The 25,587-nt window shown below is 43.8% G+C and overlaps 1 protein-coding gene, 1 long non-coding RNA gene and 1 other non-coding gene across 13 annotated transcripts in view; 1 reads left to right on the top strand and 2 right to left on the bottom strand.

Moving 5' to 3' along the window:
* The window catches only part of ANK3 (ankyrin 3), a 353,783-nt gene that overhangs the window by 236,969 nt on the left and 91,227 nt on the right, over positions 1–25,587 (top strand). For 8 of the 11 annotated variants that reach the window (XM_070057690.1, XM_051823304.2, XM_051823298.2 and 5 more), the window contains exons 24-25: positions 15,941–16,064; positions 20,782–20,884. In XM_070057690.1, the coding sequence (XP_069913791.1) occupies positions 15,941–16,064; positions 20,782–20,884 (227 nt within the window). Of the gene's footprint in view, positions 1–7,456; positions 7,511–13,912; positions 14,599–15,940; positions 16,065–20,781; positions 20,885–25,587 lie in introns of those variants that run through there. The other 3 variants (XM_070057692.1, XM_051823306.2, XM_051823303.2) reach the window with 2 other exon arrangements.
* On the bottom strand, positions 14,215–15,292 carry LOC138845365 (uncharacterized). Its single transcript, XR_011382400.1, has 2 exons — positions 14,915–15,292; positions 14,215–14,816 (listed from the first exon to the last, which is right to left on the bottom strand). It is a non-coding gene; the product is annotated as an uncharacterized lncRNA (long non-coding RNA).
* LOC127484279 (small nucleolar RNA SNORA30/SNORA37 family) lies at positions 24,805–24,933 on the bottom strand. Its single transcript, XR_007911160.2, has one exon. It is a non-coding gene; the product is annotated as a small nucleolar RNA SNORA30/SNORA37 family (small nucleolar RNA).

The following is a 25,587-nucleotide window of genomic DNA, read 5'->3' as shown; positions in this document are numbered from 1 at the left end:
CCACAGCCGGCGCGCTGCAGCTGGCGCACCGCGCTGATCTGATGGCAGGAGCCAGGTGCTTCTCCTGGTCTCCCATGGGGTGCAGGGCCCAAGCACTTGGGCCATCCTCCACTGCACTCCCTGGCCACAGCAGAGAGCTGGCCTGGAAGAGGGGCAACCGGAACAGAATCCGGCGCCCCGACCGGGACTAGAACCCAGTGTGCTGGCACCGCAAGGCGGAGGATTAGCCTATTGAGCCGCGGTGCCGGCCAACCATTTGTTTAAATGTAGGTCTATATTTTATGTACTCACCTCTGTGGTGGATGTATTTCATGATAAAAGGAACCGCCCCCCAGTAATACAAATACACCCCTGAATTAGTACGCACCAAAAACTTTCCCAAGCCTTTACGCTGCACATAGCATCATTTCACTCCCTTACCATGGTTGGTAGGTAAGTCCTGTATGACCTGGCCCCTGGCTACCTCTCAGTCACATCAGCCTGCTGGTGTGATTTTTGTTAGTCCTCACCTCATTTTATTACCCATAAATTCTAAAGGTTAGCAGACTTTTCCTGTAAAGAGCTGGTGATGAGTATTTTTAAGTGTTCTGGCCATGTGGCTCTCTGTGGCATCTCCTCAACTCCACCTTTTTAACACAAGAGTAGCCAGAAACAATAACACAACAGATGGGCATGACTGTGTGACAATAAAACTTTATTTAGAAAAATTGCCCAGAGGCTGGATTTCAACCATGGATTATAGTTTGCCAAGTCATGATTAATGCTGTTTTTCCTTCAAATTGGGAAATTAGCTCCATGGCAACAGGGCTGTTCTAGTCCATGTCATAGCTCACAGAATATATATATCATGCCTTCATGCATGAAGGATGCATCCGTTGGCTTAACATACCGGTTTCTGTCCCTCCACCCCCACTCCCAGGGTTCCATCTAAATGATCACTTGTAACATTACAAATAAGTCCTTACCATTCTTGGAAATTTTCCATGTCCTAAGTGTTACTCTAGACATATTATGCATAATGTCAATGAACTCTCCCAGTGATCCTTTAAGTTAGACGCATTGTAATTTACATTTTACAGATGCAAAAAGACAAGTTGCATCAAGGTCAAGAAACTTGATCAAAATCACACAAGTCAGAACTGGGGCAGATATTTAGATCCTGGTACTTAACCCTCTGTTCTAGCACAGATATTATCTGGTAGTTGTGTTTAGAGTAGTCCCACCACTGTTGGATTATTTAAATTTTTTTTAAGATTTATTTATTTATTTGAAAGGCAGAGCTACAGAGAGGCAGAGGCAGAGAAAGAGAGAAAGAGCGCAAGAGAGAACTCGAGAGAGTAAGTGAGATCTATCTGCTAGTTCACTCCCCAGATGGCTGCAGTAGCCAGAGCTGAGACATTTGAAGCCAGGAGCCAGGAGCTTCTTCTGGGTCTCCCACTCAGGTGCAGGGGCCCAAGCACTTGGGCCATCTTCCACTGCTTTCCTAGGCCACAGCAGAGAGCTGGATCAGAAGTGGAGCAGCTGGGACTCGAACTGGCACAATATGGAATGCCGGCACTGCAGGCAGTAGCTTTACCCGCTACACCACAGCGCTGGCCCCTGGATTATTTAAGTTTTAAATGAGATAATGCACAAAGTGTTTAGCCTAGAATTTATCATATGGTAAGATCTCAGCACACATTGTTTACTTGGGATTTTACCATGGTTAATTCTCTCAAAGTACCAGAAACCAACTAGGATTACTGTCATCCTAATTTACATTTAGCCCTAATTTAAAACCCTACTTTAAAGTACCACTAGTCTTAATTTACATTAAGGAATCCGACTCAAAGAGTTTAAGAGAGTTCAGGTTCACATGTGAAAAAACAGGAATTTGACGTTAGGCTTTTTGCTTAGACAACCTACTCAGTGAGATGCCATCAGAGAAGAAGACATCAAGTGGTGAGGTGACTCAGGGGAGGAGATTACTGAGGGCTGCGGGAAGGGACTTGTGAAGCATTTTATTGTAAATTGCCAGAATTTGGATGACCAGAAATGTGGAGGTGAGAGAGAAGGTGCAGGAATACAAGACTAGAGATGAGAAAGCTTGGCTGGCATTGGGGACCTCAGCAGGTGGGACAGGTGACAAGGGTGGGGCACCAGCACCTCCCAGGGCACAGCATAGGAAGGAAGAGAACTGGTTCTAGAAAATTCTAGGCACACTGGTATTTAAGAAGATGAAGAATGCTAAAAGGTGTGGAAAGGAGTGGCAAGGGTTGGGGGAAGCCAGAGAAGAGGGTTCTGATGGAAGCTATGGGAGACACTGCCCCCCAGAAGCTCCAGTCACATGGGCACACGTGATGGGGGAGCCCTTGCTGACCTCAGTCCATCCCTGCCGGCATAGATGCAGACACAGAGCAGAACACGTAATGCTAACATAGTGCCAGAAGGTCGGAGAGCACCATTTCCCCTAGAAATGGTGGCAGAAGAGCAGGGGTGACCTGTGGGATGCCTCAGACATGGCAGGGGATGGGTTGAGCTTACTGACTCCAGACATGAGGTTCTTTTCTTCACCGGCCCCACAATAAATTGTCATTTTGATTTTTTTCCCCAAAAATGATTTCTGTTCCCACCTAAAAAGTCCGAGCCACCCACCCTTAGCTTTTCACCCTCGCATTAGGATTCTTACAGAGAAGAAAGCCGAAGGTGAACCCCAGGGGCATCCCCATTGGGAAGAAATGGGCATGGGGAAGATGGGGTGGGGGGCAGACAGCTGTGAGCAAGAGAGGTAGAGAAACCTGGACCTGATCACCTGGGCCAGAACCTCGGGGAGGCTGACAGGCCCTGCAAGTGTTTACCTTGTCCGTACACAGTTTTGGGGGATAGGTCGGAAGTATAAAACCCGCCAATAAAGCAGTGTTTATTGCCTTGCGTAATGACAGGCAATTTGAGTGTAGGAAAGGGAAGAGGCTAAACCTTGCCTGCTGCAGGCAGAGTGCCTGGTAGATTCTAAGACCCTGAGAGCAGGGCCTGTGTCCCTGTGTCATACACCTGCTCCTTCCATGCCCAGGTAGTGAAGAGTCGAGGCCCTGAAATCTGAATTTGGGGTTGAGGCTACGAAGGAAGGAATAGAAGAGAGAATGTGTTGCCACGAATTTAGTTACCTAAATTTACTGCCGGTTGGAACCAGCAGTTTAGTGCCTGATTTCAGAGGTCTGGTTGGTGGCTATTCATTCATTGATTGTCTAGTTTTCTTTCCAAGTGGTATCGATTTCAGATAACGAGAACAGTGTTAGTACCTGTGTGTGCCTTTCGCTGTGTGTTCTCTCTCGGGACTTAGGTGCTCCTGTGGCCGGGTCACCTAGACAGGTGAGGGGAGTTTCTGATCAGGGGTTAGGGGCAGCGTTAAGACTGTGATACAGTTACATGCCTGTCCGAACATTGTCTTTTTCTGCCTCTTCACAGGAAAGACACGGAATCCCTTCTCTTTCTGGGATGGGTTTGTTTATTAACTCGCCCAAGATCACGGGGATGTTTTTCATTGCTGCGTCTGGAAAGGTTCCAACACTGAGTCACGCCTGCTTACTTTAGAAACTACTTGCCTAGTCTGGATTAAGGAGCAGTAAACTGCTCTACAGGTTTTAAAAGCAGCACACCTAGCCACAAAGCACAGAATAACGCTTAGAAGGAAAGAATCAAATTGAGTTTAGCCTCATGAAACACTGCCTGAGAAGAAGGCCTTCTGTTCTATGGGATGAGAGCAATTGTCATTCACAGCCTCTTCTGTTTTGGCCACCTACAGAGTCAGGGTTTTAAGAGCACCTAAAAGCAGAGCCCTCCCCCACGAAACACAGGAATCCCTTAAATCGATACCACTCTTCTTCAGCCTACTTACGGTGCCTATTTCATCCATTGCTCTTCAACCATTTTCTCTACTCACCCCTAGTTTATCAGCCGTTTGGAGAAGGAAAGCAAGGAAATTGCATATTCCAGTGGTTAGTTTGTAATTTTGAAAGAACCACCCCTGCTCCTGGGAGCTGATGGAAAGTGAAGCGTTAGAGGGAAGCCCTCCCCACCACCACCACCATCAGCTCATTGCTCCACGATGGGAGGAGGGATGGATGGAAGGGCAGAGGAAGAGAGCAGAGCCTGATTCTGGCCTTCACCTTGACCGTGAGGAGTCTCCAGCCTGGCCAGAAGATCTGCAAGCTGTGAGCTGGGCTGCAGTCCCCTGCTGGTTCCCCAGGCTGACCAGGAGCACCTGGAACACCCAGGAGCTCCTCGAGAAGATAGTACAATTCCATCCTCCACACGGCACTTCCTGCCTTTTATTCTATCTGAGAATGGTCATAGGAAACCTTTCTTAACACAAGCTCTTGCTCCAAGCTGTAGAATGAAGGGAGAAATACCTACAGAAGTGGAATCTACATAACTTTCGCAAGAACTGTTGTATGACTCTAGAGTAGAAGTAGACTTTTAGAATGAAGTTTGAATGGTTCTGGATCCCTATCCTAGCATATTCCCCTTCTTTTCTCTTTCCTACTTCCCAATTCCTTGCTTTTTTTTGAGAACAAAAATATCAGAAGATTGAGGGAGAATTCATGTAAACATATCTGGCCATTTGGATTCTCTAGGCTAAGAACTTATTGTCGAAATGTTGGATCAGATATGGTGCTTTTTTTTTTTTTTTTTTTTTTTTTTGACAGGCAGAGTGGACAGTGAGAGAGAGACAGAGAGGAAGGTCTTCCTTTGCCGTTGGTTCACCCTCCAATGGCTGCCGCGCTGATCCGATGGCAGGAGCCAGGTGCTTATCCTGGTCTCCCATGGGGTGCAGGGCCCAAGGACTTGGGCCATCCTCCACTGCACTCCCTGGCCACAGCAGAGAGCTGGCCTGGAAGAGGGGCAACCAGGACAGAATCTGGCTCCCCGACCGGGACTAGAACCCCGAGTGCCGGCGCCACAGGCAGAGGATTAGCCTATTGAGCCACGGCGCCGGCCAGATATGGCTCTTTATTAAGGTTTTGATCAGTCGAAAAATTTTTTTTCTTCAAAGTTACCTGAATTTTTATGTCTCTTGTTTCAAACTTAGGCAAATGAAATATATTGGATCTTATTTTTCATTATTAACCACTTTTAACCTTTTAAAGAATAAATAATACCATGCAGAGTTGCTATGAAGATGGAAAAAATAATGAATATGAAGCAATTAGAACAGTGAATGGCACTTAGTAGGTACTCAAGAAATGGCAGTTTGTTTAAAAAGATTTATTATTTATTTGAAAGGCCGAATGATGAGAGAGAGAGAGAGAGAGAGAGATCTTCCATCTGCTGGTTCACTCCCCAGACACCAGCACTACCCAGTACTGGGCCAGGCTGAAGACAGGAGCCTGAAACACTACCCGCCTCTCCCATATGGGTGCCAGGGACCCACATGGGTGGCAAGCAAGTATTTTGGTATCATTTGCTCTTTTCACATGCGCATCAGCAAGAAACTAGATTGGAAGCAGAGCAGCTGGGACTCTGACATCCCAAGCAGTGACTTAACTCCCTGAGTCACAACGACCACTCAGTCCTTGTTTTTGCATCAAATGGACGCTACTGTACTGCTTCCTGCTGTGGGACTAGAATTGGGGCATGAGGTCATGAGCAGGACAGGGGAGGACTTTCAGAGTGTGTCTTCAGTTAAAAAACCATCACTCAACACAGTAACTACGTTTCTATGTGCTACGGATACATGTTTCTTATCACGTGAATGGCAATTGTGGCTCATTAATCCAGTTTGAAGGACCTTACAGATCTGGTCCGGCCAACTCGTTTCCTGCAACTTTTTTCCCTTCATTCAGCAGGCTGCTTGCATTCTGGGAGCACTCCTGTTCCGTCCCTCGTAGGCAGTGTCCTCCAGCTGTGAATGGCTGGCTAACTGCAGTCTCTCCCCACCACCTAGCTTAACTCACACATCCTCTGTTCCACCTCTGCCACATCTACTCAGTGAAACTGATGGCATCCACTGAGCTCCTAGAATATTTTGTCTAGAATTTCTCTTGCGCATCTCCGGCTATTGTGTGTGGTGGTTAAGAGTGTGGGTTCTACAACCTGACAGCACAGGTTCTATCCCTGACTTGGTGTGTGGATTTTGAAAACTAAGTTCATCTGTCTGTCTGGATGTATCTCTTCATCTATAAAAGGTGGGGAGGGGGGCGGCAGAGACTAGAAGTACCTGCTTCATAGAGTTGAGGATTAAATGAGATACACATAAAACGTGCTTTGTTAGCACAGTATGCCGCCCATAGAAGGTACTAAATAAATAGTTGCAGTACAATATTTGTATTATTATTTGTGTTCTGCTCTTTTCTGAGACTAAAATACAATAGTTGGAAGTACTGTCTCACTACTCGGAATGTGGATGCAGCTCAGAAAAATTGTAGACATCAGAGAACCAGTTGCACCTGCAGGGACTCAGAGCCTAGAGTAGACTATGGAATCAGCATCTGCAGTGTAACAAGGTCCCCAAGGTGATACAAATATTGTATCTGTAGACACTGAAATTCCAGAAACACGGTGCGTAATTAATTGAATTCAGTTGCTGAAGCCAACAATTGTTGCTCTAATTCCCCTTTGAAGGTAGATATTTAATTCTATGTGGTCAGTACTGCCAACGGATAGCTGTCAGTTGTTTACAAGGATGCTTTTTTTAAAAAATTTTTTTATTTATTTTATTTTTTTGACAGGCAGAGTGGACAATGAGAGAGAGAGAGAGACAGAGAGAAAGGTCTTCCCTTTGCCGTTGGTTCACCCTCCAATGGCCGCCTCGGCCCACGCGCTGCAGCCGGCACACCACGCTGATCCGATGGCAGGAGCCAGGTGCTTCTCCTGGTCTCCCATGGGGTGCAGGGCCCAAGCACTTGGGCCATCCTCCACTGCACTCCTGGGCCATAGCAGAGAGCTGGCCTGGAAGAGGAGCCATCGGGACAGAATCCGGCGCCCCTACCGGGACTAGAACCTGGTGTGCCGGCGCCGCAAGGCGGAGGATTAGCCTAGTGAGCCGCAGCGCCGGCCGAAGGATGCTTTCAATCAGTGGTCCTCAAGGTGTGGTCCCTGGACTGGCAGCATCAGATCCACTTGGGAATTTGTTGGAAATGCAAATGTTCATGTGTGCCCCTGCTGCATACTGCAGGTTGAGAACCACTGCTGTGGAACATGGGGGAGCTACCAGAGCTACCCCAGTAGAAATGTGCCTCTCCTCCTTCCTGTCATATTATTCCATCTTCTTTGTTGCAGCTCTTAAAGCTTGTAAGGTAGAATCTCATAGTCAAGTTTCCTCCCCATGTTCGCTGGTTATCTATTAGTATGCATAGAGTTCTTAGTATGAGTATCTTACAGCACTGTTTCTGGTAGATGGGACACCCAGACTGTGATTTATCTGCAGTCCTTGTATTTTGTTTTGTTTATTGTTAATTTTAATTCATTTTTCAAATAGGTGATAGAGGCACATGGTACAAAATTCCCAAGGTTCAGGAGTTTACGGTAAAAAGTAAGTCACTCTCCTCCTTGCCCAGTGATATGAGGAGGTCTTCAAAAAGTTCATGGAACTGAGTACTCTAAAAAATTATACCTAGATTTTGAAAATTTTTTGCACCAAAATAAATTTTCTAATTCCATTTTTTCCCATGAATTCTTTGAAGTCCCTTCATCTAGTTCCCGTCTTCAAAGGCAATCACTGGTCTTTCATTCAGTCCACAGATTTATTGAGCACTCACTATTGCTTGGCATTGCTCTGGGCACTGCATAAGGAAGAAAACAGCCACCATGAAAAGCACCTGCTATCCTAGATCTGACATGGTGGTTACCAGTTTTCTGTACTCTAGTTTTCTATAGCCAGTACACTGCAGAAGCTGAAGTAGGGCCTTCAAGTCAAATCAACTGACTTGATCCCATTTCACCATATTCTGAATGATCTTGGATTTTTTATTTCACTACTAAACTGGATTTCTCTTTATCTTGAAATGGAGATAACAATTCTGTTTTATAAGATTATGGGAATTAAATGAGATAATACCACACACACTGCCTAGAACATAGTGAATGCTCAATAAATATTTGTTAATTGTAATGATCTGATCTCATTCTACTGTCTATAATAAAGACCATGTGATCAAAAATCTTTTTTTTTTTAGAGAAAAATCAGTAGCCAATTTAAGTCTTCTGTATTTGATCAGTAACTGCTTCTGTTTAGGCTATTTGTTGAATTCTTTTAGCAAACCAACTCCTGGTAAATCATCAGAAAATAGAGGTTATGTTTCTCTTTGATTCTTTCTAATATAGAATTTTATGATTTCATGTAATTTGGAGGTTTTGATCTATTAATTCATCTGGAGGTGTCTTATACTACTGATTTCAACTTTTCAGTATTATAAAATTCAAACCTTGGGATAATCTTGCATTTCACAGAAGAATTACATGCTTCTGAGCCGTTTCTAACAATATAATTTGGTATATTTAAGGACCTTTCTCTCTGATTTCAAGTCTCTAGACAGATGGGCAAACAACTTTGAATCCCTGGAAAAGTAACAGTATTCTTTGGTGATGGTCCTCAGGTAGGAAAAGATCAAAAGGAAATTACAGAGAGAGGGGAGGTGGAAGAGAGAGAGAAGACATGAACTTCTAGGGCAAGAAAACACGTGTAAATATTAACCCAAGAGCTGTTTCCTTTGTTCAGCATAAAAAGGATCATTACTGGGCATAATGAAGATTGTAAGTAAGTTGAGTTTAGGGATGTTACAGCAGATACTTGGAATAAAATAGCAATGAGGATGCACCTGTTTGGCCCACCACCATCGTGATAGTCAATCTATTCTCTCCTTTCTTCATAAGTCTACCTTCTTTCTTTTTTTTCTTTTTTTTTCTTTTTTTTTTTTTTTTGCGTATGTATTTTCATCTACTTGAGAGGCAGGAAGAGAGAGAATGAAGGATATGTTTTCCATTTGCTGTTTCCCTCCCCAGATGCCCACAGCAGCCAGGGATGAGCCAGGCCAAAGCTAGGCACCAGGAATTCTGTCTTGGGTTTGCCACATGGGTAGAGAAACTCAAGTACTTGAGGCATCATATGCTGCTGCTCAGGATGTATTAGCAAGAAGTTGGGTGGGAAGCAGAGTAGCCAGGACTCAAACCAGCACTCTGATACAGGATCGAGTGTATCTGTCACACCATAACAGCTGCATACCCACCCCCACCAATTCTGTTCTATGTTATTGTCCTGGTAGACAATGTAAATGGATCTTTGAATGACTGAGTATGATACAGGAAATCTCTCTAAGCCTAGTTCTTTTGACATAGGAACTAAGAAGAGTGGATAGGTGGGACACTGAAATGCAGGTTCTAAACAGCTTTGCTTGTTTGGCTTTTTGTGGGATCAAGGAAGATGTGGGAGTTTCGTGTTCTTCATAAACATTTCCCAGGCTCTGGTATTTTATTGTCAGAAATGGATTAACAGTAAGATCAGTGCTCGAAAGTTTCCAAAGGCATGAAGTCAATACTAAATGGATGAGGCTTCTTTAATGCCATTTGTCATGGGACTTCTGGACTTTGTCTACAGTAATCATATAATGCACTACACAGCCATCCCTAATTTATTAGGGATGCATTAGGCAGCCAGCGTGTGACCTCTTTGGCTCACCTTTGGACCTTGTCATTTCTCATTCCTGTCTGTTTCAGCTACCTATTACAAAGTAACAACCCATCTCCAACCCAGTGCTTAAATTTATTGTCATCTCCCATGGTTCTTTGAATTAACTAGGCTCAGCTGGGATCTTGAGATCTTCCAAGAGATTGTAGTCAGATCCGCAGCTGGGGCAGCAGCTATATGACCAGATGTCCAAGCTGCTGTCTGCATTCAAAAGTCTAACACATCAGCTAGGATGGCTTGAACAGCTGAAAGCTGACTGGGCATCTCTTTCCCTCCCAGCAGCCTCTCTGTGTGGCTACCGTGAGCTTTCTGAAAAGAGTGATCACTTAATAGCCATATTTCTCATATTGGAACTGACTTCCCCTGAACAGCTGTTTTAAGAGAGTCAGGAAGAGCCTGGAAGATTTGTTTGAATTCAGTCTCAGAGGTCATACAAAATCCCTTACCCTGAGTTTTTTTGTTAAGAACTCTGGTCAATCCAGATTCAAGAAAGAGCACCACACACGAGCCTGAGTTAAAAAGACATAGTTCACTGGAGGCGAGGTGGAGAAGGCAACTTTAAGACTTTTTAAAAAAGATTTATTTATTTATTTGAAAGGAAGAGTTACAGAGAAGCAGAGGCAGAGAGCCAGAGAAGCATTTCATCCACTGGTTCACTCCCCAAATGGGCGCAATGGCTGAAGCTCGGCTGATATGAAGCCAAGAGCTTCTTCCAGGCCTCCCACATGGGTGCAGGACCCCAAGGACTTGGGCCATCTTCTACTGCTTTCCCAGGCCATAGCTGAGAGCCGGATTGGAAGTGGAGGAGCCAGGACTGAACTGGCACCAATATGGGATGTTGGCAAATTGACTTTACCTGCTATACCACAGTGGTGGCCCTTAAAATTTATTTTAGTCACTTGAGAGAATTACAGAGAGAGAGAGACATGCACACAGAGAGAGCTTCCATTCCATTTAGGTTTACTCCTCAGATGACCACAATGGCTAGGGCTGGACCAGGAGGAGGCCAGGAGCCTGGAATTCCATCTGGGGCTCCCACATGAGTGGAGGGGTCCACATAGATTTGGGTCATCTTCCACTGCTTTCCCAAGCATGTTAGCAGGGAGCTCTATGAGAAGTGGGGTAGCCAGGACTTAAACTGGTACTTATTTGGGATGCCAGCATTGCAGCTTAACCCTCTGCACCACAACACTGGCCCCAGGAAGGCACTTGTAAACATTAGCTACCAATACCCTCTTTGCCAGAAAATAGTCAAACTTGTCTATAGCACACCTGTTACTCCATTGCACCAGACACTTCAAGGAAGCATAAACACATACAAGTGCTTCTTGTAAGTACTCTTGGTAATATATTTTAACTAAATATATCTGGTAGTGAATGACTGTCAACCATTAATTGAGTTGGCTTATATCTGTTGTACCTCTTGATAAGAAGGTGCCAGTAACCAAAATATTTTTAGGATTACATGGTAGATTAGAGGCAGAAAACATGTCTGTTCATCTTATTCCTTTGTCATCTTTGGTAAAATAGTGTGTTGTACTACCCAATAATTACAGAGTATTTTGTTTATTGGCAGGAGACTGAATTAATTTTGCTCTAATTGCTCATTCATTTGATCAACAAATATTTAGTGAGCACCTATAGTGTTCCAGGTACTTAGGTAATGCAGAGAGGAGGTAGTTCACTGCTGTGGTTGGGTTTTTGCCTTTACCAGTGCAAATAGTAGCAAAGTAAATATGAACCATATGTGTTCACAAAGTCACATGTTTAGGCCCTGGAGAAAGCTGTGTTGCAGGATAATAGTACCTGCTCATTAATCCCTTATTTTGTGCTTTGTCCCCTGTGTGTCCCCAGGAGGTCTTAGGGTAGAGGCAGACTTGTCCTGGGTGTGTAGAGGCTGCAGCTGTGATTCAGAGCAGGTAAATGGTGCTTCGAAGGTCATCTGCCTAATCAATAAATTGTACAGCTTGGATCTGAACCCATAGCACCGACTGTACAGTTCTGCATTAAAATACCATTGCCTTTATTTCTAAATTTAATGTCTTTTAAGAAATGTTTCCAGTGTTGTAAAATGCTAAGTCTATAATTAACATAAGGCTATTTTCAGTAGCTTTTGGCCGGCTGTATTGACAGCTCCCGTCCCCATCCCACTCAGGCTTCCTTCGGTTTCACAGTGATCATTTCTGAATTCTGAGAAAGATGAGTGAAGAATAATGGAGGGGCCGGCATTCGGGCACAGGAGGTTAAGCTGCCACCTAGGATGCTAGCATACCATATTAGAGCGCTGGCTCACATCCTGACTGCTCTACATCCTAGCCAGCTCTCCTAATGCACGTGAGAAGGCAGTGAAAGAGAGCCCAGGCACTTGGGCCCCTGCCACCCACATAGGAAACCTGGAAGGAGCATTCTGGCTTAGGGCTTCTGCCTGGACCAACTCTGGCCATTGTGACCACTTGCGGAGTGAACCAGTGGATGGATGATCTTACTTTCTCCCTCTCTCTGTCACTCTGTCCGTTAAATAAATAAGAAAATAAATCTGAAAAAATAATCTTTGAGGTGGCTTCTTTTTGGGAACTGTGCTTTGCCTCTGTCAATTTACTTGTCACAAGTCAATAAAGCTGTCCTCTGAGCAGAAATAAATAAATATCTTCACCTCCACTGAAATTTTACTGTTTACCAGTAATCAAGCTTACTATTTGAAAGGAGTGTTAAGTTGCTGCGGCATGGAGACTAAAGACAAAACAACAACTCGCCTGTTTATTTGTGGTAGTCATAAATTCCAAAACAACTTCTGGGCTCCTTCACTATGCCTGGCCCAGGAAAAATACTGCTGCTCCACTAGGGACCTCACAAGGTGAAGGGAAAGAGAAGAGGATGTTTTTCCTGGCAATACACTTTCACAGGGGATGCCCTTGAAGGACTCCTACCTTCAGATTCCAAGCGAGCAGTGCACGGGGTTCTGGAGAGACTCAGAGACTGGAGAAATGAGTCAGGTGGAGAAGTCGGGGAAAGGTGTCGTCAAGAGAGCACACCCTACGTAAAGGTTCAGAGTCCGGGGAGTTTAGGGAGCCCTGGGGAACAGGACTGCAGGGTGGGTGTGGACAAAGCGTAGCCGGAGGTGAGGCTGGCTGAGATGTCAGGGGAAGGAAGGATGCATCCCGGGCCTTGTTGGGAGGTTTGAAAGAATGGCAGTCACGGAAACAGGCTTTGCTGCGTAGTTGGATTCGAAATGGAGATGTGAAGACCAGATTAATACTCTGTCCGACATGATGTCTCTTTCACCATGACTTCCGCTTCCATTCTTTACAGAGCTGGGAGATGATTCTTCTCCTCGTGGGTAGTTCTCAATATGTCTCGTGCATTATAAGGGGCTCCCTTTTGATTTCTGTGTATAATATAAGGGCACTTCAAAAAGTTCATGGAAAATGGAATGAGAAGATAAGTCTGGTGCAATTTAAAAAAACTCCATATAAATCTTTTCATTATAGGCAATATCCATGAACTTCTTGAAGACTCCTATTGATCATGTTGATTACAGCTACACTGATCAAATTAAATCACTTAGGGGTCTTATCATCTTCATGTCACATGAGTCACTCATTTATTAGTTATGCATTTGGCCAGGGAAAACAAACGTGCTTCCCAGGTCATCAGTTCCACAAATTCCTGTATACTTAGGAACACTTAAGGACCTAGATGCACCATTATGAGGTGCTGCAAACTCTCACTTAGCAAGTTTCAAAAACCCTTTACTATCTTTCTAATGGAACCGTGCAGCTAATAACTGGGGCGGTGGCAGCGGGATGGGGGAAAGTTAAAATCGCCTCTCCGGTGTACCCAGATGGCAAATGCAAGAGGTCCTACTAGCTCTCTCCTCCCTTGCCAGCATAAACAGGATGGAGCCGCTGGGAGAGGAGGCGCAAGGATTTAACAGCAAAGTGACAGACCTACCTCTGAGCATTGCGCCTAACCGGGCCGCTCAGACCTGGCTAGGCAGCCCCAGCTCTGCACGGCGCGGTTCTCTGCAGTCACCTCTCGGGGAAGCACCGCCTAGTCCCTCTCCGTGGTGTGGAGGAGTTGAAAAACCCGCGTCCCAAATAAAGCCAAACCCCCAGTGATCCTCCCCGCTCGTCTCCCTTAGGGAGAGAAAAGCCGCAGTCCCTCGGCGGGGCAGCTTCCCAACCTCCACTCCGGGCCAGGCCCTCCCTCTTTTTTCCCCTCCTTCCACCTGACAGGGACCATAAATAACTAGGGCTCCTAGTGTTCCCAGCAGAGAACAAAGTTGAAAGTTTGCCTGGAGCTCCCAGCCACTCCCCGCCTGGGCCACGTCTTTGTTTTCTTCTGATGCTTAGCCTCTACCTGGTTTGGCTGTTTTCTTCATTCATATTTGAGAAGAGTGGCTTCCTAATTAAATGCAGCGTCCTGCGCGCGCAAGGTCCTTACATTGCAGGCTGTCTCGGTTACCGGGTTAGGCATCCGAGCCCGGGTATCAAATTACCGAAAGTCTACACCGGAGCAGCCCTCATATTTACATACAAATAACTCATGGGCATGCATTTATGTCACCATTCGGCCCTTCTAGAGGCTTGCCCGAGGAGTTTTTGATCCAATCACAAGGCGCTTTAAAAGGATGTCTGCGGAGTGATCAAAAAGGATCTTAATGAAGTGTTGCCAGGGTGTTTTTTTTTTTTTTTGGTCTGAAGTTTCGAAAATTTTCGAACTCTTATGAGTGGGAAAAGATGGGTGATTCCTCAGCTGCCTACGAGGAGATGGAGCCGCTGAGGGGCACTTGGTGGTGGTGAAGAGAGGATCCGACCCAGGCACTGGTTTGCTTGGGCTGTTTGGAGGTTGATTGCAAATCACTGCTTAAGGAATTCCTGGAAACATCAGGAAAGCGGTTGATCAGGCCAGCCCGGTGGAAATGGCTTTTCCAAAGAGTAAGATCGTTTCAGTTGTTTTTGGGGTGTGCTGTTTTTGTTTCCGACGCCGTGGAACGTGCAGATAGTCCAGATGTAAATAATTACTTAAAATAATCTCTTGGTACTGGGAAGCCGTGGAAAGCTGATCTGTTGAATTTTTGCTTTTGCAGAAACAGTAGTTGACAGTGTATTTTTAGACTTGATTGGTAGTTTAAAAGCTGAGTGTTTGTGGTTTCCTGAGTTGCAATGAATGGAAAATTGTAAGCGGTACTAAATGAAGAAATAGAAAAATGTTACGGGAGGGAGGGGGGAGTGGAGTGGCTGAATCACTTACCTTAGAGAACGCAGAGCATACACACTCCTGAGGTCTCTTGCCGCCAGCCAAGCTTGTGTCCAGAAAGGGAGTAAGGGTCATGAGAAAGAGAGTTGGCTCGTGTGTGGAAGGCACTTTGCTGCAGCCTTAGCTACATTTTGAGAAGGATGGGAAAACATCCCAGAGGGCAAAAGACCATTGAAAAACCTGCCCTGTCACTCGTGGAATGTGGTTTTTCCCGGTGAGGTCACGTTTCACATATGCCGCTCGTAAAAGTCTTTTTGCGTAATTAACTCTTTGTGCTGAAACTTGAAGAACAATTTATAGAACCCTTCTCTCAAGTTGCAGGACCCCCCCCCCCCCATTTTATCTCTGTAGAAGAGGAGAGGTGCTTTCCAAGCCATTTCAATCGCTGGGACAGCTGGCCTGAGTCGTTAACTTGATAGGCTTAGAGACGGTTCGGAATTGATGTGTTCCAGGGCCGCCCAAATGGGCAGTTATAGCGCACAGAAATAACTTGCTGGTTTTGTACACAAGTCCCAAGATGAAATCCTGTATGGGAGAGAGCCAGGTTGTTTTGTTTTGTTTCTTTTTTTTTTTTTTTTTTTTTTGGAAAAATAAATAACCTGTTCCCTTCCCACCTGTAATTTCAAGATCAGTCATGCGGAGGTGGCTCTTACTTTGCAATCTATTTCCATTCAGATGAGCTGCTCTCATCATGGGTGGGGTGAGCTGAACTCTGGGTGACAGAAAAGATCCACCCTGCCGGGACTGGGGCTTAGGGAGGAGGGAAGCTGGGGCAAAGTTCTAAGAGGAGAGCTTAACACCTGGAGGTCTTTCCACCGCTTACATTCACCCTTGCATTTCTGTACTAACCTCTGCAATACTTTTCCACCCTAAAGGACAGTTAGGAAAATTTACCCAGAGTATAGAGAAGGTGACTGTGAGGCCCTGGGTGATTTGCTGAGCCCAGGAGCAGTTTTCCCCTCGACTGACGTATATTCAGGAAGGAAGTTTCTGACTTGAGCTTGCTCTGTACCTCTGCAGGTGAGGATGCCATGACGGGGGACACAGACAAGTATCTTGGGCCGCAGGACCTTAAGGAACTGGGCGATGACTCCCTGCCCGCAGAGGGCTACATGGGCTTCAGCCTTGGAGCCCGCTCTGCCAGGTACTTTATTGTTACTGGTTTTCATTATTGATTTAAAACAAGCATGATTTGTCATCAAGCCGGATCACTTTCATTTTTCACGTGTCGCAGGATGTGCTCTTTGGATGGGGCTGTGAGTGTGGTAAAATGCTCTGGACTCAGCTATACCTGCTGTGCTCTTGTGTGGTTTTCTGTGTTAATCTCATGCGATGGAACATGTCAATCATTTGTTCTTTCCCCCCCATTTGCAGTCATGCTTCAAGCCTAGTAACCAGTGAGTTCGCTGACAAAACTGGGAGAACCAATTTGGGTCCCATATTTCAAAATAAAATTTTGCTTTATATGGAGGAAGCTCAAAAAGTTCATAGAAGTAAAAGATAAGTTTATTTCAGTGCAAAAAAAAAAAGAAAAAAGAATCCACGCATGTGAAAATTTTTCAGAAAGGTCACAGAAAATGCAAATTATGAAAAACTGTGCATGGGTTTCAATTCTTTTTGCATGAAAATAAACTTACCTTTTCATTCTGTTTTTCCACAAACTTTTTGAAGACCCCTTATGTTAAAAGAAACTTTTTTTTTTTTTTGGCAAATAGTGAAAAAGATACATATATGGATTGTTCAGTTTTCATTACTGAAAGAATATTTCATAACTAAGAACTAAAAGAGCATTCATGAAAAACTGTGGATTAAAGTTGTCTAGCAAATGTTCGAAGGTCTCTTCAAAATAGTTCCATTATTTTGTGTACAAAGGAACATTTTAGGGTACCATGTGACAACAAAAGTCACAGACAAGTATGGTGGCAAATTCATTCCTTCCAACCGAAGCGTGAAACTTCTGTGCGTGCAAAACCTAGAGTCAAACTTTCCTTGTCAAACAGGACCTTGTCCAGCATTTGGAGACTTCTTTTCTCTGGTGTGGATTAACAGCATGTTTGCTGACAGTCAAGTTATTTTAAAGCTAATAATTAAACCTTCTAAGCCAGAGCCCTGAGGACATTTTCCTATAGTTTAAGGATCTGTTGTAAAAAGTTTCATTGTCTAATAGTGAGTGGCACTTCCCGCAAAGTAAACCTTGGAGTTTATTCCCTGTGTTGTTGGTATGGCTAGTTTAGATATGGAATTGATTTTTATGATGTAGTCTTTTTTAAATTTTTTTCAGAGAATTTTGAACCTCATAGAACTTAGTAGAATATTTTCTTTATAAGTACATTTACCATAGGGTTTCATTAACAAGGAGAGACATCACTTTTTAAAAATAGGACACGTTTCAGGTAATCATGCAGAATCTTAACTAACCTCAAGATCCTGTAAGATCTCGTGTCTGTCTTATTTAGAAATTTATAGCTTTTGTAAACCAATAACTAGCTGTCTTCTCTTCTTCTGATTATATAGGACACATATTGTGAATCCTTTGTATGTAGAAAATTGTAACCACTGGTATCCAGTGAGATATGAAAGCGGAATAGTGCCTCTTATAATGTCTTTTTGTGAAGAGAATTCCAAGATGTTCATATTTTGATTGCACCATTTTTTGTTGCTATTATATGTAGCTTATTTTTTTACATTGGCTACTCATGTTATGCTCAGAGGCAAATATTTAAAGCCTACAAAGCCAGTATTTTTAAAAGTGCATTGTTAGAGGATTATCCGATAAAAAATTTCTGAGTGTAACATTTAAAAAGGAATACATCAAATGTGTAACTCATTCAATCATAACATTTTTTTTTTCTTTTTTTCCCTGTCTGATTTTTTGCTTTCTATTTCTCCTGGTTTTGTTTCTAAAAATACTTTAAAATAGTCCCAAGGTCAGGTAAGAAGATGTGGCATTGTTACACACCCTCCCCTTCCCACACCTTTCTCATCTTGGTTTTCTGCAGCCTTGTGATGTGACGTGCTGTGATGTGCTGCAATGTGCATTTTTGCTTTCTGCTCAGCTTCTGTAAATCCATTTTGCCATTCTGAGAAAATCAGCAAGAAACAAAATATATCATAAGAAATGTTCCTTATGCAACATTGACAGAGTACTCAAGGCATTTCCTTGCCTTAACAAATTTTGTGTAATGCATGAAGTAACTGGGGAAAAAAAAAAAAACCCCATGGAGTTTAAAGAAAATCTATTGATTTCAAAGGCTGTTTGTTTGCTGGTTGCTGTTTTATTTAAGTTGTGCCTAGGTCTGTTCCTATAATTTCAGAGTGGAGAGGCATGTTCTTCTAACACTTTGTGTATTTAACATGTACATATACTGATGGCTACAAATAATGTAGTTGACCTTAGTTAAAATCAATTTAATTTCTTCCAGGTCCCAAGCACATAATTCCAAAATTAGTAGCTGAAAGTATCTCAATGTATTCAGGATTCATAGAGAAACTTCATGTATTTCATGGGTTCCATCTGCCTAATCCAAATTGGCCTGAAGTAGGAGCTTTGGACGTGATGTAAAACAAAAGCATCTTTAGGCCCTCTGTCCACAGCTCCCAAGCCTGGACTCTGTTCTGCAGCGAGCACTCATATATATTAAAAGAAGGAAGAGATGTTTATCGGCAAATCTGTGGTAGACTTTAAATCTAAAATGAGAATAAATATGTAATTGTTTTTTAAAAACTTTTAAGTGTCCATACATACAATGAAACCATCTCATTCACCACCAGTGTTAACGTATCAGGCTGTGGGAACCATAATTTAAACAAATGGATGCCTGATGCAGAGAAGGGAGCCTCCCGACACCTCTCAAGTCACATGACTGGAGCCAAGTGGAACACTGCTCCTTAGAAACTGTCCTGTCCAGTAGTATAGCCACTCGCCACACAGGGCTATTTAAATTAAAATTAGTAAAAATTAAATGAAATGAACACTCCAGCTCTTCAGTCCCACCACTTGCCATACTTCATGTGCTCATTGGCCGTTTGTGGTCAGTAGTCACTGTTATTGGACAGCATAGATTTAGCCCATCTCCCTCAAAGCACAAAGTCCCATGGGACGGTGTTGAGTTGAAAAGGCAACTTCTAATCTTAGGAAGCTTCTACAGTGTCTGAGAGAGGGGAAAGGACTGGAAACAAGATTAATGGAAATTGTTGTAGCTGCAATGGGGAAATGAAGAGCTAGGGGTCAGCTAATTGGACACAGAGGGCCTGGTTATGCAAGGGATCAGAGTCACGTGGCTTACCTGGTGAGCTCCTCTGTGTGAGGATAATACTGCCACAGTCATTTGATAAATATTTGCTAAGCCTACTAAATAGACTGGAGAATGACTGTTGAGAGAGACTGGAACCATCTGAGATGCTGGCGAAAGCTAAAGCTCTAAGCCTAGAAGAAGGTATCTACCTATCTGTGTAGATGCTTACAATAATGCTTATTAGGGGACTCCATATCTTGGTGTAAAATAACCACACTTTTACATTGTTAATAGAGTAAGCAGTGGGGAAAAGAAGTCGTTTTGTGCAAAGTGAGGAATCATCCCATACTTACCTCTTCTTTGCTCTTTTCCCTGTCAAACACAGGCGAGTCTAGAACCGAGATCTAACTGATAGAGTCAGAAAAGAAACAATAAGCCACATTTAAATCCGGGCAGCTTAATATATAGGCAGTGAAAGGGGATACCTTCCGATGCACTTTGTCCCCAACTACAAGAAGACCCACCAGACAGAGGAGGCTAGAGACCTACAGTGCTAGCCGAGGGACACCCATTGGTGAAGAGGCGATTCTTAGAATTCTATTCTCCAGCTCTGTTGCAAGGACTGCAGGACAGAAAACTTCATATCTCAGTAGAGAGAGGGGGCGATGAAAAGCTTCTCATGACAGTGTCCTGGGTGAGATGGGAGAATACTTCCCAACAGCCCCTAACAAGCCTCCTGCCCCTCCCTGGAGGATCATGGGTATTCATTCTGCCACATCTCACATTAATCGCAGTCTGTCCTGCATGACCTGTGTGAATCTATGCCGGGTCTCCAGGGTGGCATGGTAAAGCTGTCCTCCAACAGTCCTTTGCTCTATGGGTTTTTGGTCTAGACGTCAGTGTGATACGTGGTACTTCAGGGAATCAAGGGAGCTGCACTGTGGGGAGTTCAAGGTCTATGTGGAGGAGTTAAGAGGGGCTGGAAAAGAAAACAGTAGGAGGAGGAGGAAGAAAACAGAGCAGAGAAAGGGAAAACAACCATACAGGGCATCTGAGTGTTTGCACGGGGTCAGGCAGATGACACAGAGGATCATGCAAGATACGTTCATTACACTGCTTCCTTCTTGGTGGTTTCCATGAGTGGCCACTGCAAACCAGAGCTCTCCAAATTTTAAACCCATATCTGCTTGCCAAAGACATGAGCAGACACATTCCACCAGACATGATTCCTTTCAATGGTGTAACCAGACATGGACCAGAAAGAGACTCTTACATAAGGCCTTATCCTAGAAAAATCTCCTTAATTATCAGTTATCCAGTTATCTGGTTCTTCTCAATTGTCATGTTTGTTCAGCTTCATAGTGAAACATCCAAAGTTTTCACGCATTCCATCTTCTCACAGACTTAACACCAGTGGGCCTAATTGTCAACAAACCTGATCATGAGTTTGTCTACCCCTAAGACATTTCCTCAAACATAAGGGATTTTATTTTTGATGCTTTTCAAGAAAAACATTTGTTGCTATTTTTAGCCATCTTGCCTGTTCTTAAAGTTGCATGCATTAATTTTCTTTTATTCATCTCATCATCATCTACCACTGTGAATGGTTAACTGTAAATACAACAGCCTCCGCTCCTTCAGTTCGGATAGGTCTTACACCTTGAACAGAAGCTCCTATGCGCGGGACAGCATGATGATCGAAGAACTCCTCGTACCATCCAAAGAGCAGGTATGCATCCTTTATAAAATGTTAGATTGTTAAACTTACGTTTGTAGGATGGAATCAAGCATTGGCCTGTGACCAAAAAATGCATATATTTTGCCTGTTAAAGTCTTAGAAAAGGCATAAACCTTTCTCATTTCTAGGCAAAATCTATTTAAAAAATTTTTAGGTTAATTAATAATAATTGATAGCCAAGTTGATGATAGCCATATGAATATGTATTTTGCTAAAATAAAAACACTATGTATATATGTTAGATTTTGTTGTAATTGTTTTTAACAAGTCGTTATAGATTAGATGAGTGATGTTGATTTCTTGGCTTCAGGGCTGCCTGTGATGGGCCTTCTCATGAAGCAATGTTATTAAATTTCCTCCCTGAATCTCTGCTAGATTCATTTTATGTTTGTGCACTTTCTTCTTTTTAATGATTATGGTTGACTAGACAATGAGCTGATCTAAGAGGTCCAGCAGCATAACCCTGCAGGAAGATGCAGGATGGCTGTAGAATCATTTCTTGATGCACACGGTCCCTGGTTTTAAATGTGTGTACTAGTGATTTTATGAATTTTGAAGGTGGGTTATAATATTTAAAAAATGTAAAGAATTTGTAAGATCATGCTGGACTGACTTATTCCTTGTACAGTGAAGATGAACAGAAGTCAATGAGTGAGTGATAGTCGCTTACCATAGCCCAGTGAGAGGCTGAGCACTGGGTAGTTGTAGGATGTGTGTTGTACTTTACAGGGACCTACAATTAACATTTTATTTACACTTTCTAAAATACCCTTAAGCAAGGAAACCTTATAGAGGTGAATACAATGATTAGGAAGACCCTTCCCATCCCCTCCACTCCCCCCAAAAAAATCCTTTGTGAAATGAATACAGATCATGTTGTGGGTTTAAGTGGGTATTAGTCCCAGAGAAAGCCTCCGTCTCAAATAATGAAGCTAAGCACTTAGGGTGAGGTGTTGCCCCATAGGTATTGGATGAGACTTTCTGAAGGACTCTGGGCATCATTCACGGTGGTCATTTTCCTAGACTAATACTCCTGCTCTCTTCATGTTCCCAATTGGAATGAGATGTTAGTAGATCATAAGTGCAAAAATGCCTGTTATTCTCCATATCCTAAGGGAGCTTATAACATTGCAAGTGAAAGGAGACACCTTACTCCTGTATAAAACGTGTGCCTAGAGACTCCTGATAAAATGTACTTATGGCTCTCACACCATTGCCTATTAGCCATTACCAAGATGTGCTCACTCGGGTCGGATGGAGGGGCAGCATCTACCCAGAGCTGAGGAGTGTGAAAAGAAGCAAAAGGCAAGGAGAATTTACAAAGTAAAACTCATGTTCTTTTGGCCAATTTGTTGCTGCTTAAATTTCAGAAACACCTCTGCCGACTTCCTGAATACTTCTGTAGGCCAGTTGGACGAAAGGAGAGCTTAGGAAGTCTTGAAACCTTGAGAAAAAAAAATATCTTAAGGAAAACAGTAAAAAGAGGGAATTCTTTCTTTTAAGGCTGCAGAGAGCTCTGTGGACTGCTGCACATTTCTTGTGGAACTAGCATGTTTAACGAGCACATAACGTTACTCAGGCTACACAAAGCAAATAGACAAAAGAGTTGAAAAAAACACATGAAAGAGGCACAGAGCCAGGTTAGGGACAGTGGGAGCATTTGAAAGTGTCTTGGAATATATCTTTATATACTATTAGGAAATTATTCAATTTCGGTAGTATTGAAACGATGCAGGAGCTATCTCTATTCTATTCAATGCTGATATTTTCAAGAAAGAAGCAGTTACAAGTCAGCTGTTTTATTTCCACATGGTGCAACCAAAAACCACATGTGTGTGTTTGTGTATAGAAAGATGAAGCAAATACTGCCGAACACTAATGGTTGAATCTAAATGGAGGATATATTGGCATTCTTTTGAAAAGTTTGTTCAGCTTTTTAACTTTTACAACACTGCAAAATAACTTAGAGGAAGAGGAGATGCAAATTCTGAAAAGGGTATGTTAACTTTGTTAGTCCCTAGGTCTCAGAAGAGAGGGGAAAGAGAGGTTGTCAAAACGAAGACTGTAGTTTCACTGTGCAAGACTAGTAAGAAGCATTTACACTAGAAGTACATTTAGACAGTGTCGCTCCCCCTCTTCATGGAGGAACGACACTAAACCCTGCCTAGGCTTCATATCCGAGTCACGGCACCATTATGTCGCTCCCCGTCTTCGTGGAGGAACGACACAGGACCCTGCGCTGTTCTTTCGTCTGCTCGGCCCTCCCCGGGTTGGCTGCTGGTTCTTCCCGGGTTGGCTACCGTCCCTTCCACCTCCGTGGAAGGGCGGTTCCCCCTGCCACTTTCCCCACTTCCGCGGGGGAGCGGCACACCGCCGGCCGGCTTTCTCGGGGGCTGCTCAGGTGTTCCTTCAGATAGATGTTCCTGGTGCATGTTGTCTCTCTCCTCCTTTATAGTCCTCTTCCACCAATCCCAACTCTGCTACCCACACGCCGAGTACGCTGCTCTCCTCCAATCAGGAGCAGGTCCTGCTGCTTATTGGTTGAACTGGAGGCAGCTGTGTAGAAGCTGTTTCTCCCTTCTCAGCGCCATATTGTGGGAGAGCAGATGCATAGAATAAGTCTTAATTCCAGTAACTTAGTCTAGTCAGAGTTGCTCCCAGTTACTCCCCACAGACAGTTTAAATTAGAATTAAACGATAGCAAAGTATTTACATCTTTTGTGCCTCTATCTCTGTACTTTTACATTTTAAAATGTGGTTTCCGCACAGTAGTGATTTTGTCCAATTGTGTGTCCTTTTTTTTTTTTAAACTTTTATTTAATGAATATAAATTTGCAAAGTACAGCTTATGGATTACAATGGCTTCCCCCCCATAACGTCCCTCCCACCCGCAACCCTCCCCTCTCCCACTCCCTCTCCCCTTCCATTCACATCAAGATTCATTTTTGATTCTCTTTATCAATTGTGTGTCCTTGATACCTAGAATTCCTAAAGCAGTGTGCATGGCTTACTGTCAGATTTAAAGCTACCTCATCGTTGCTCACTTAAAGTTGCTCTGACAAGTCAAGGTGGAAAATGAATAAAACGGAACTCTCTGTGCACTTCTCTTTCAATAAGAATAGGCTGCATGCGTACAAAGCACTGTTGCCCCTTTGTTATCCTACTGCTGGTCAGTTTGCACATTAGCCACAGTTCAAGTACAGTGGAGACCCAGGATGAATAGTGTAGGCCCACTGCCCCCACACTCCTAGGCACCTGGGCTGGCTGAAGGCAGGTATTGGTGCCAGGACTGGGGAAGGAATATGGAGATGGGAGAGGTAAACCCATCCCCATTCCATGTTGGGCCTTAATCTGGGGTCGGGCATTTGGCATAGTGTTTGGGACAACCACATCCCCTATCAGTGCCTAGACTGGAGCCAGTCCCAGTTCCACTTCCAATTCCAGCTTCCTGCTAATGCAGACCCTGGGAAGCACCAAGTCATTGATGTCCCCAGAAGCTGAGTCCCTCCCACCCAGATTGAGTTCCTGCCTGGTGGATACAGCCTAGCCCACCCTGGCCCTTGTGGGCATTTGGGGAGTAAGCCAGCAGATGGGCGATTTCTCTCTCTCTATGTCTGTCCTTTAGTGTCTCTCTGCCTTTCAAATAAATAAAAAATTTAAGAAACACATGATTAGTCTGTAAAACACTTAACTTACGCCTAGATTGTCAACAGTGGACTCCTCTTACTGTCTTACAGGGTTATCCATGAACTTCCTGCCTGGGACTTATCACCTGTAGATAGACATCTGAGAATGGATCTGTAAACAGGCTCATGCCTTGAGTTTGTCAGGAGATGTTATTGTCAAAGCAGAAGTGACTCAGTCCAGCCTGGTTAAGAGAATCACTTAGAGAACTTTTATTTATTTACTTTCTCTGTCCCATTGAGTGACAACTGCCACCAGTACAGTCCCACATCAAAGATACAGTCAAGGGTTTTCTCTCAGCACCAGTTGCCAGGGTCTGGCCCCAGTGCCTGGGGGAGGACCTGTGAAAGTGCTAGACTGGGGAATTGTTCAAGACAGTTGCTCAGTTCCGGATTGAATTGGCCTGGCCTGGGCATGGGATAAATGCACCGAGGGTTGAAGGCCACTGATTCAGAGGTTCTCAGCTGGAAGTGCACAGGAGAGGCTCCTGTGGACTTTTTGTAAAAGGAGCTGCCTGCAGAATCAGAATCTGCATAGCTGGATTCTTGGGCTTCTGTGTTTTTTTTTTTTTTTTTTTTTTTTAAGCTCCATGGGTGTTTCTGGGGTGCACCTTTCTTTAGAAATCCCCCATCTAAGGCCATAGAGACAGGAAGCTTTGTGTGCAGGTGTTGGCTAATCAGTGTGCAATGTGTCAGTACAGACTTGTGTGTGTCCGGCTGTTTCAGAGCGTTGTCTGTGCTTGGCAGCATTTCACCAAACAGGAGTAATGAAGGAAGGAAAGGGAAGGGTGCAAACCGAAGCCCGAGTGTCTGCATGAATGTTACAGACGACTGCTTTCATTTCTTCTGACATAATTATTGAAAGCGACTGTCTGGTGTGGCTTCTGTAATGACTGTGTGATGCAGATCAGGCAGTCTTCATTACATAAGTGGATCGCTATTCGCTAGATGCCTTAAGTGCCAGGATCTTAAGTGCTGCATCTGGAGAGGTTCTTCGTGTTACATCATAAC

This window comes from Oryctolagus cuniculus, chromosome 15, assembly GCF_964237555.1.
Source record: "Oryctolagus cuniculus chromosome 15, mOryCun1.1, whole genome shotgun sequence".
Lineage (NCBI taxonomy): Eukaryota > Metazoa > Chordata > Mammalia > Lagomorpha > Leporidae > Oryctolagus > Oryctolagus cuniculus.
The sequence above is the reverse complement of the archived record's forward strand: the minus strand, read 5'-3'. Positions and strand labels throughout refer to the sequence as shown.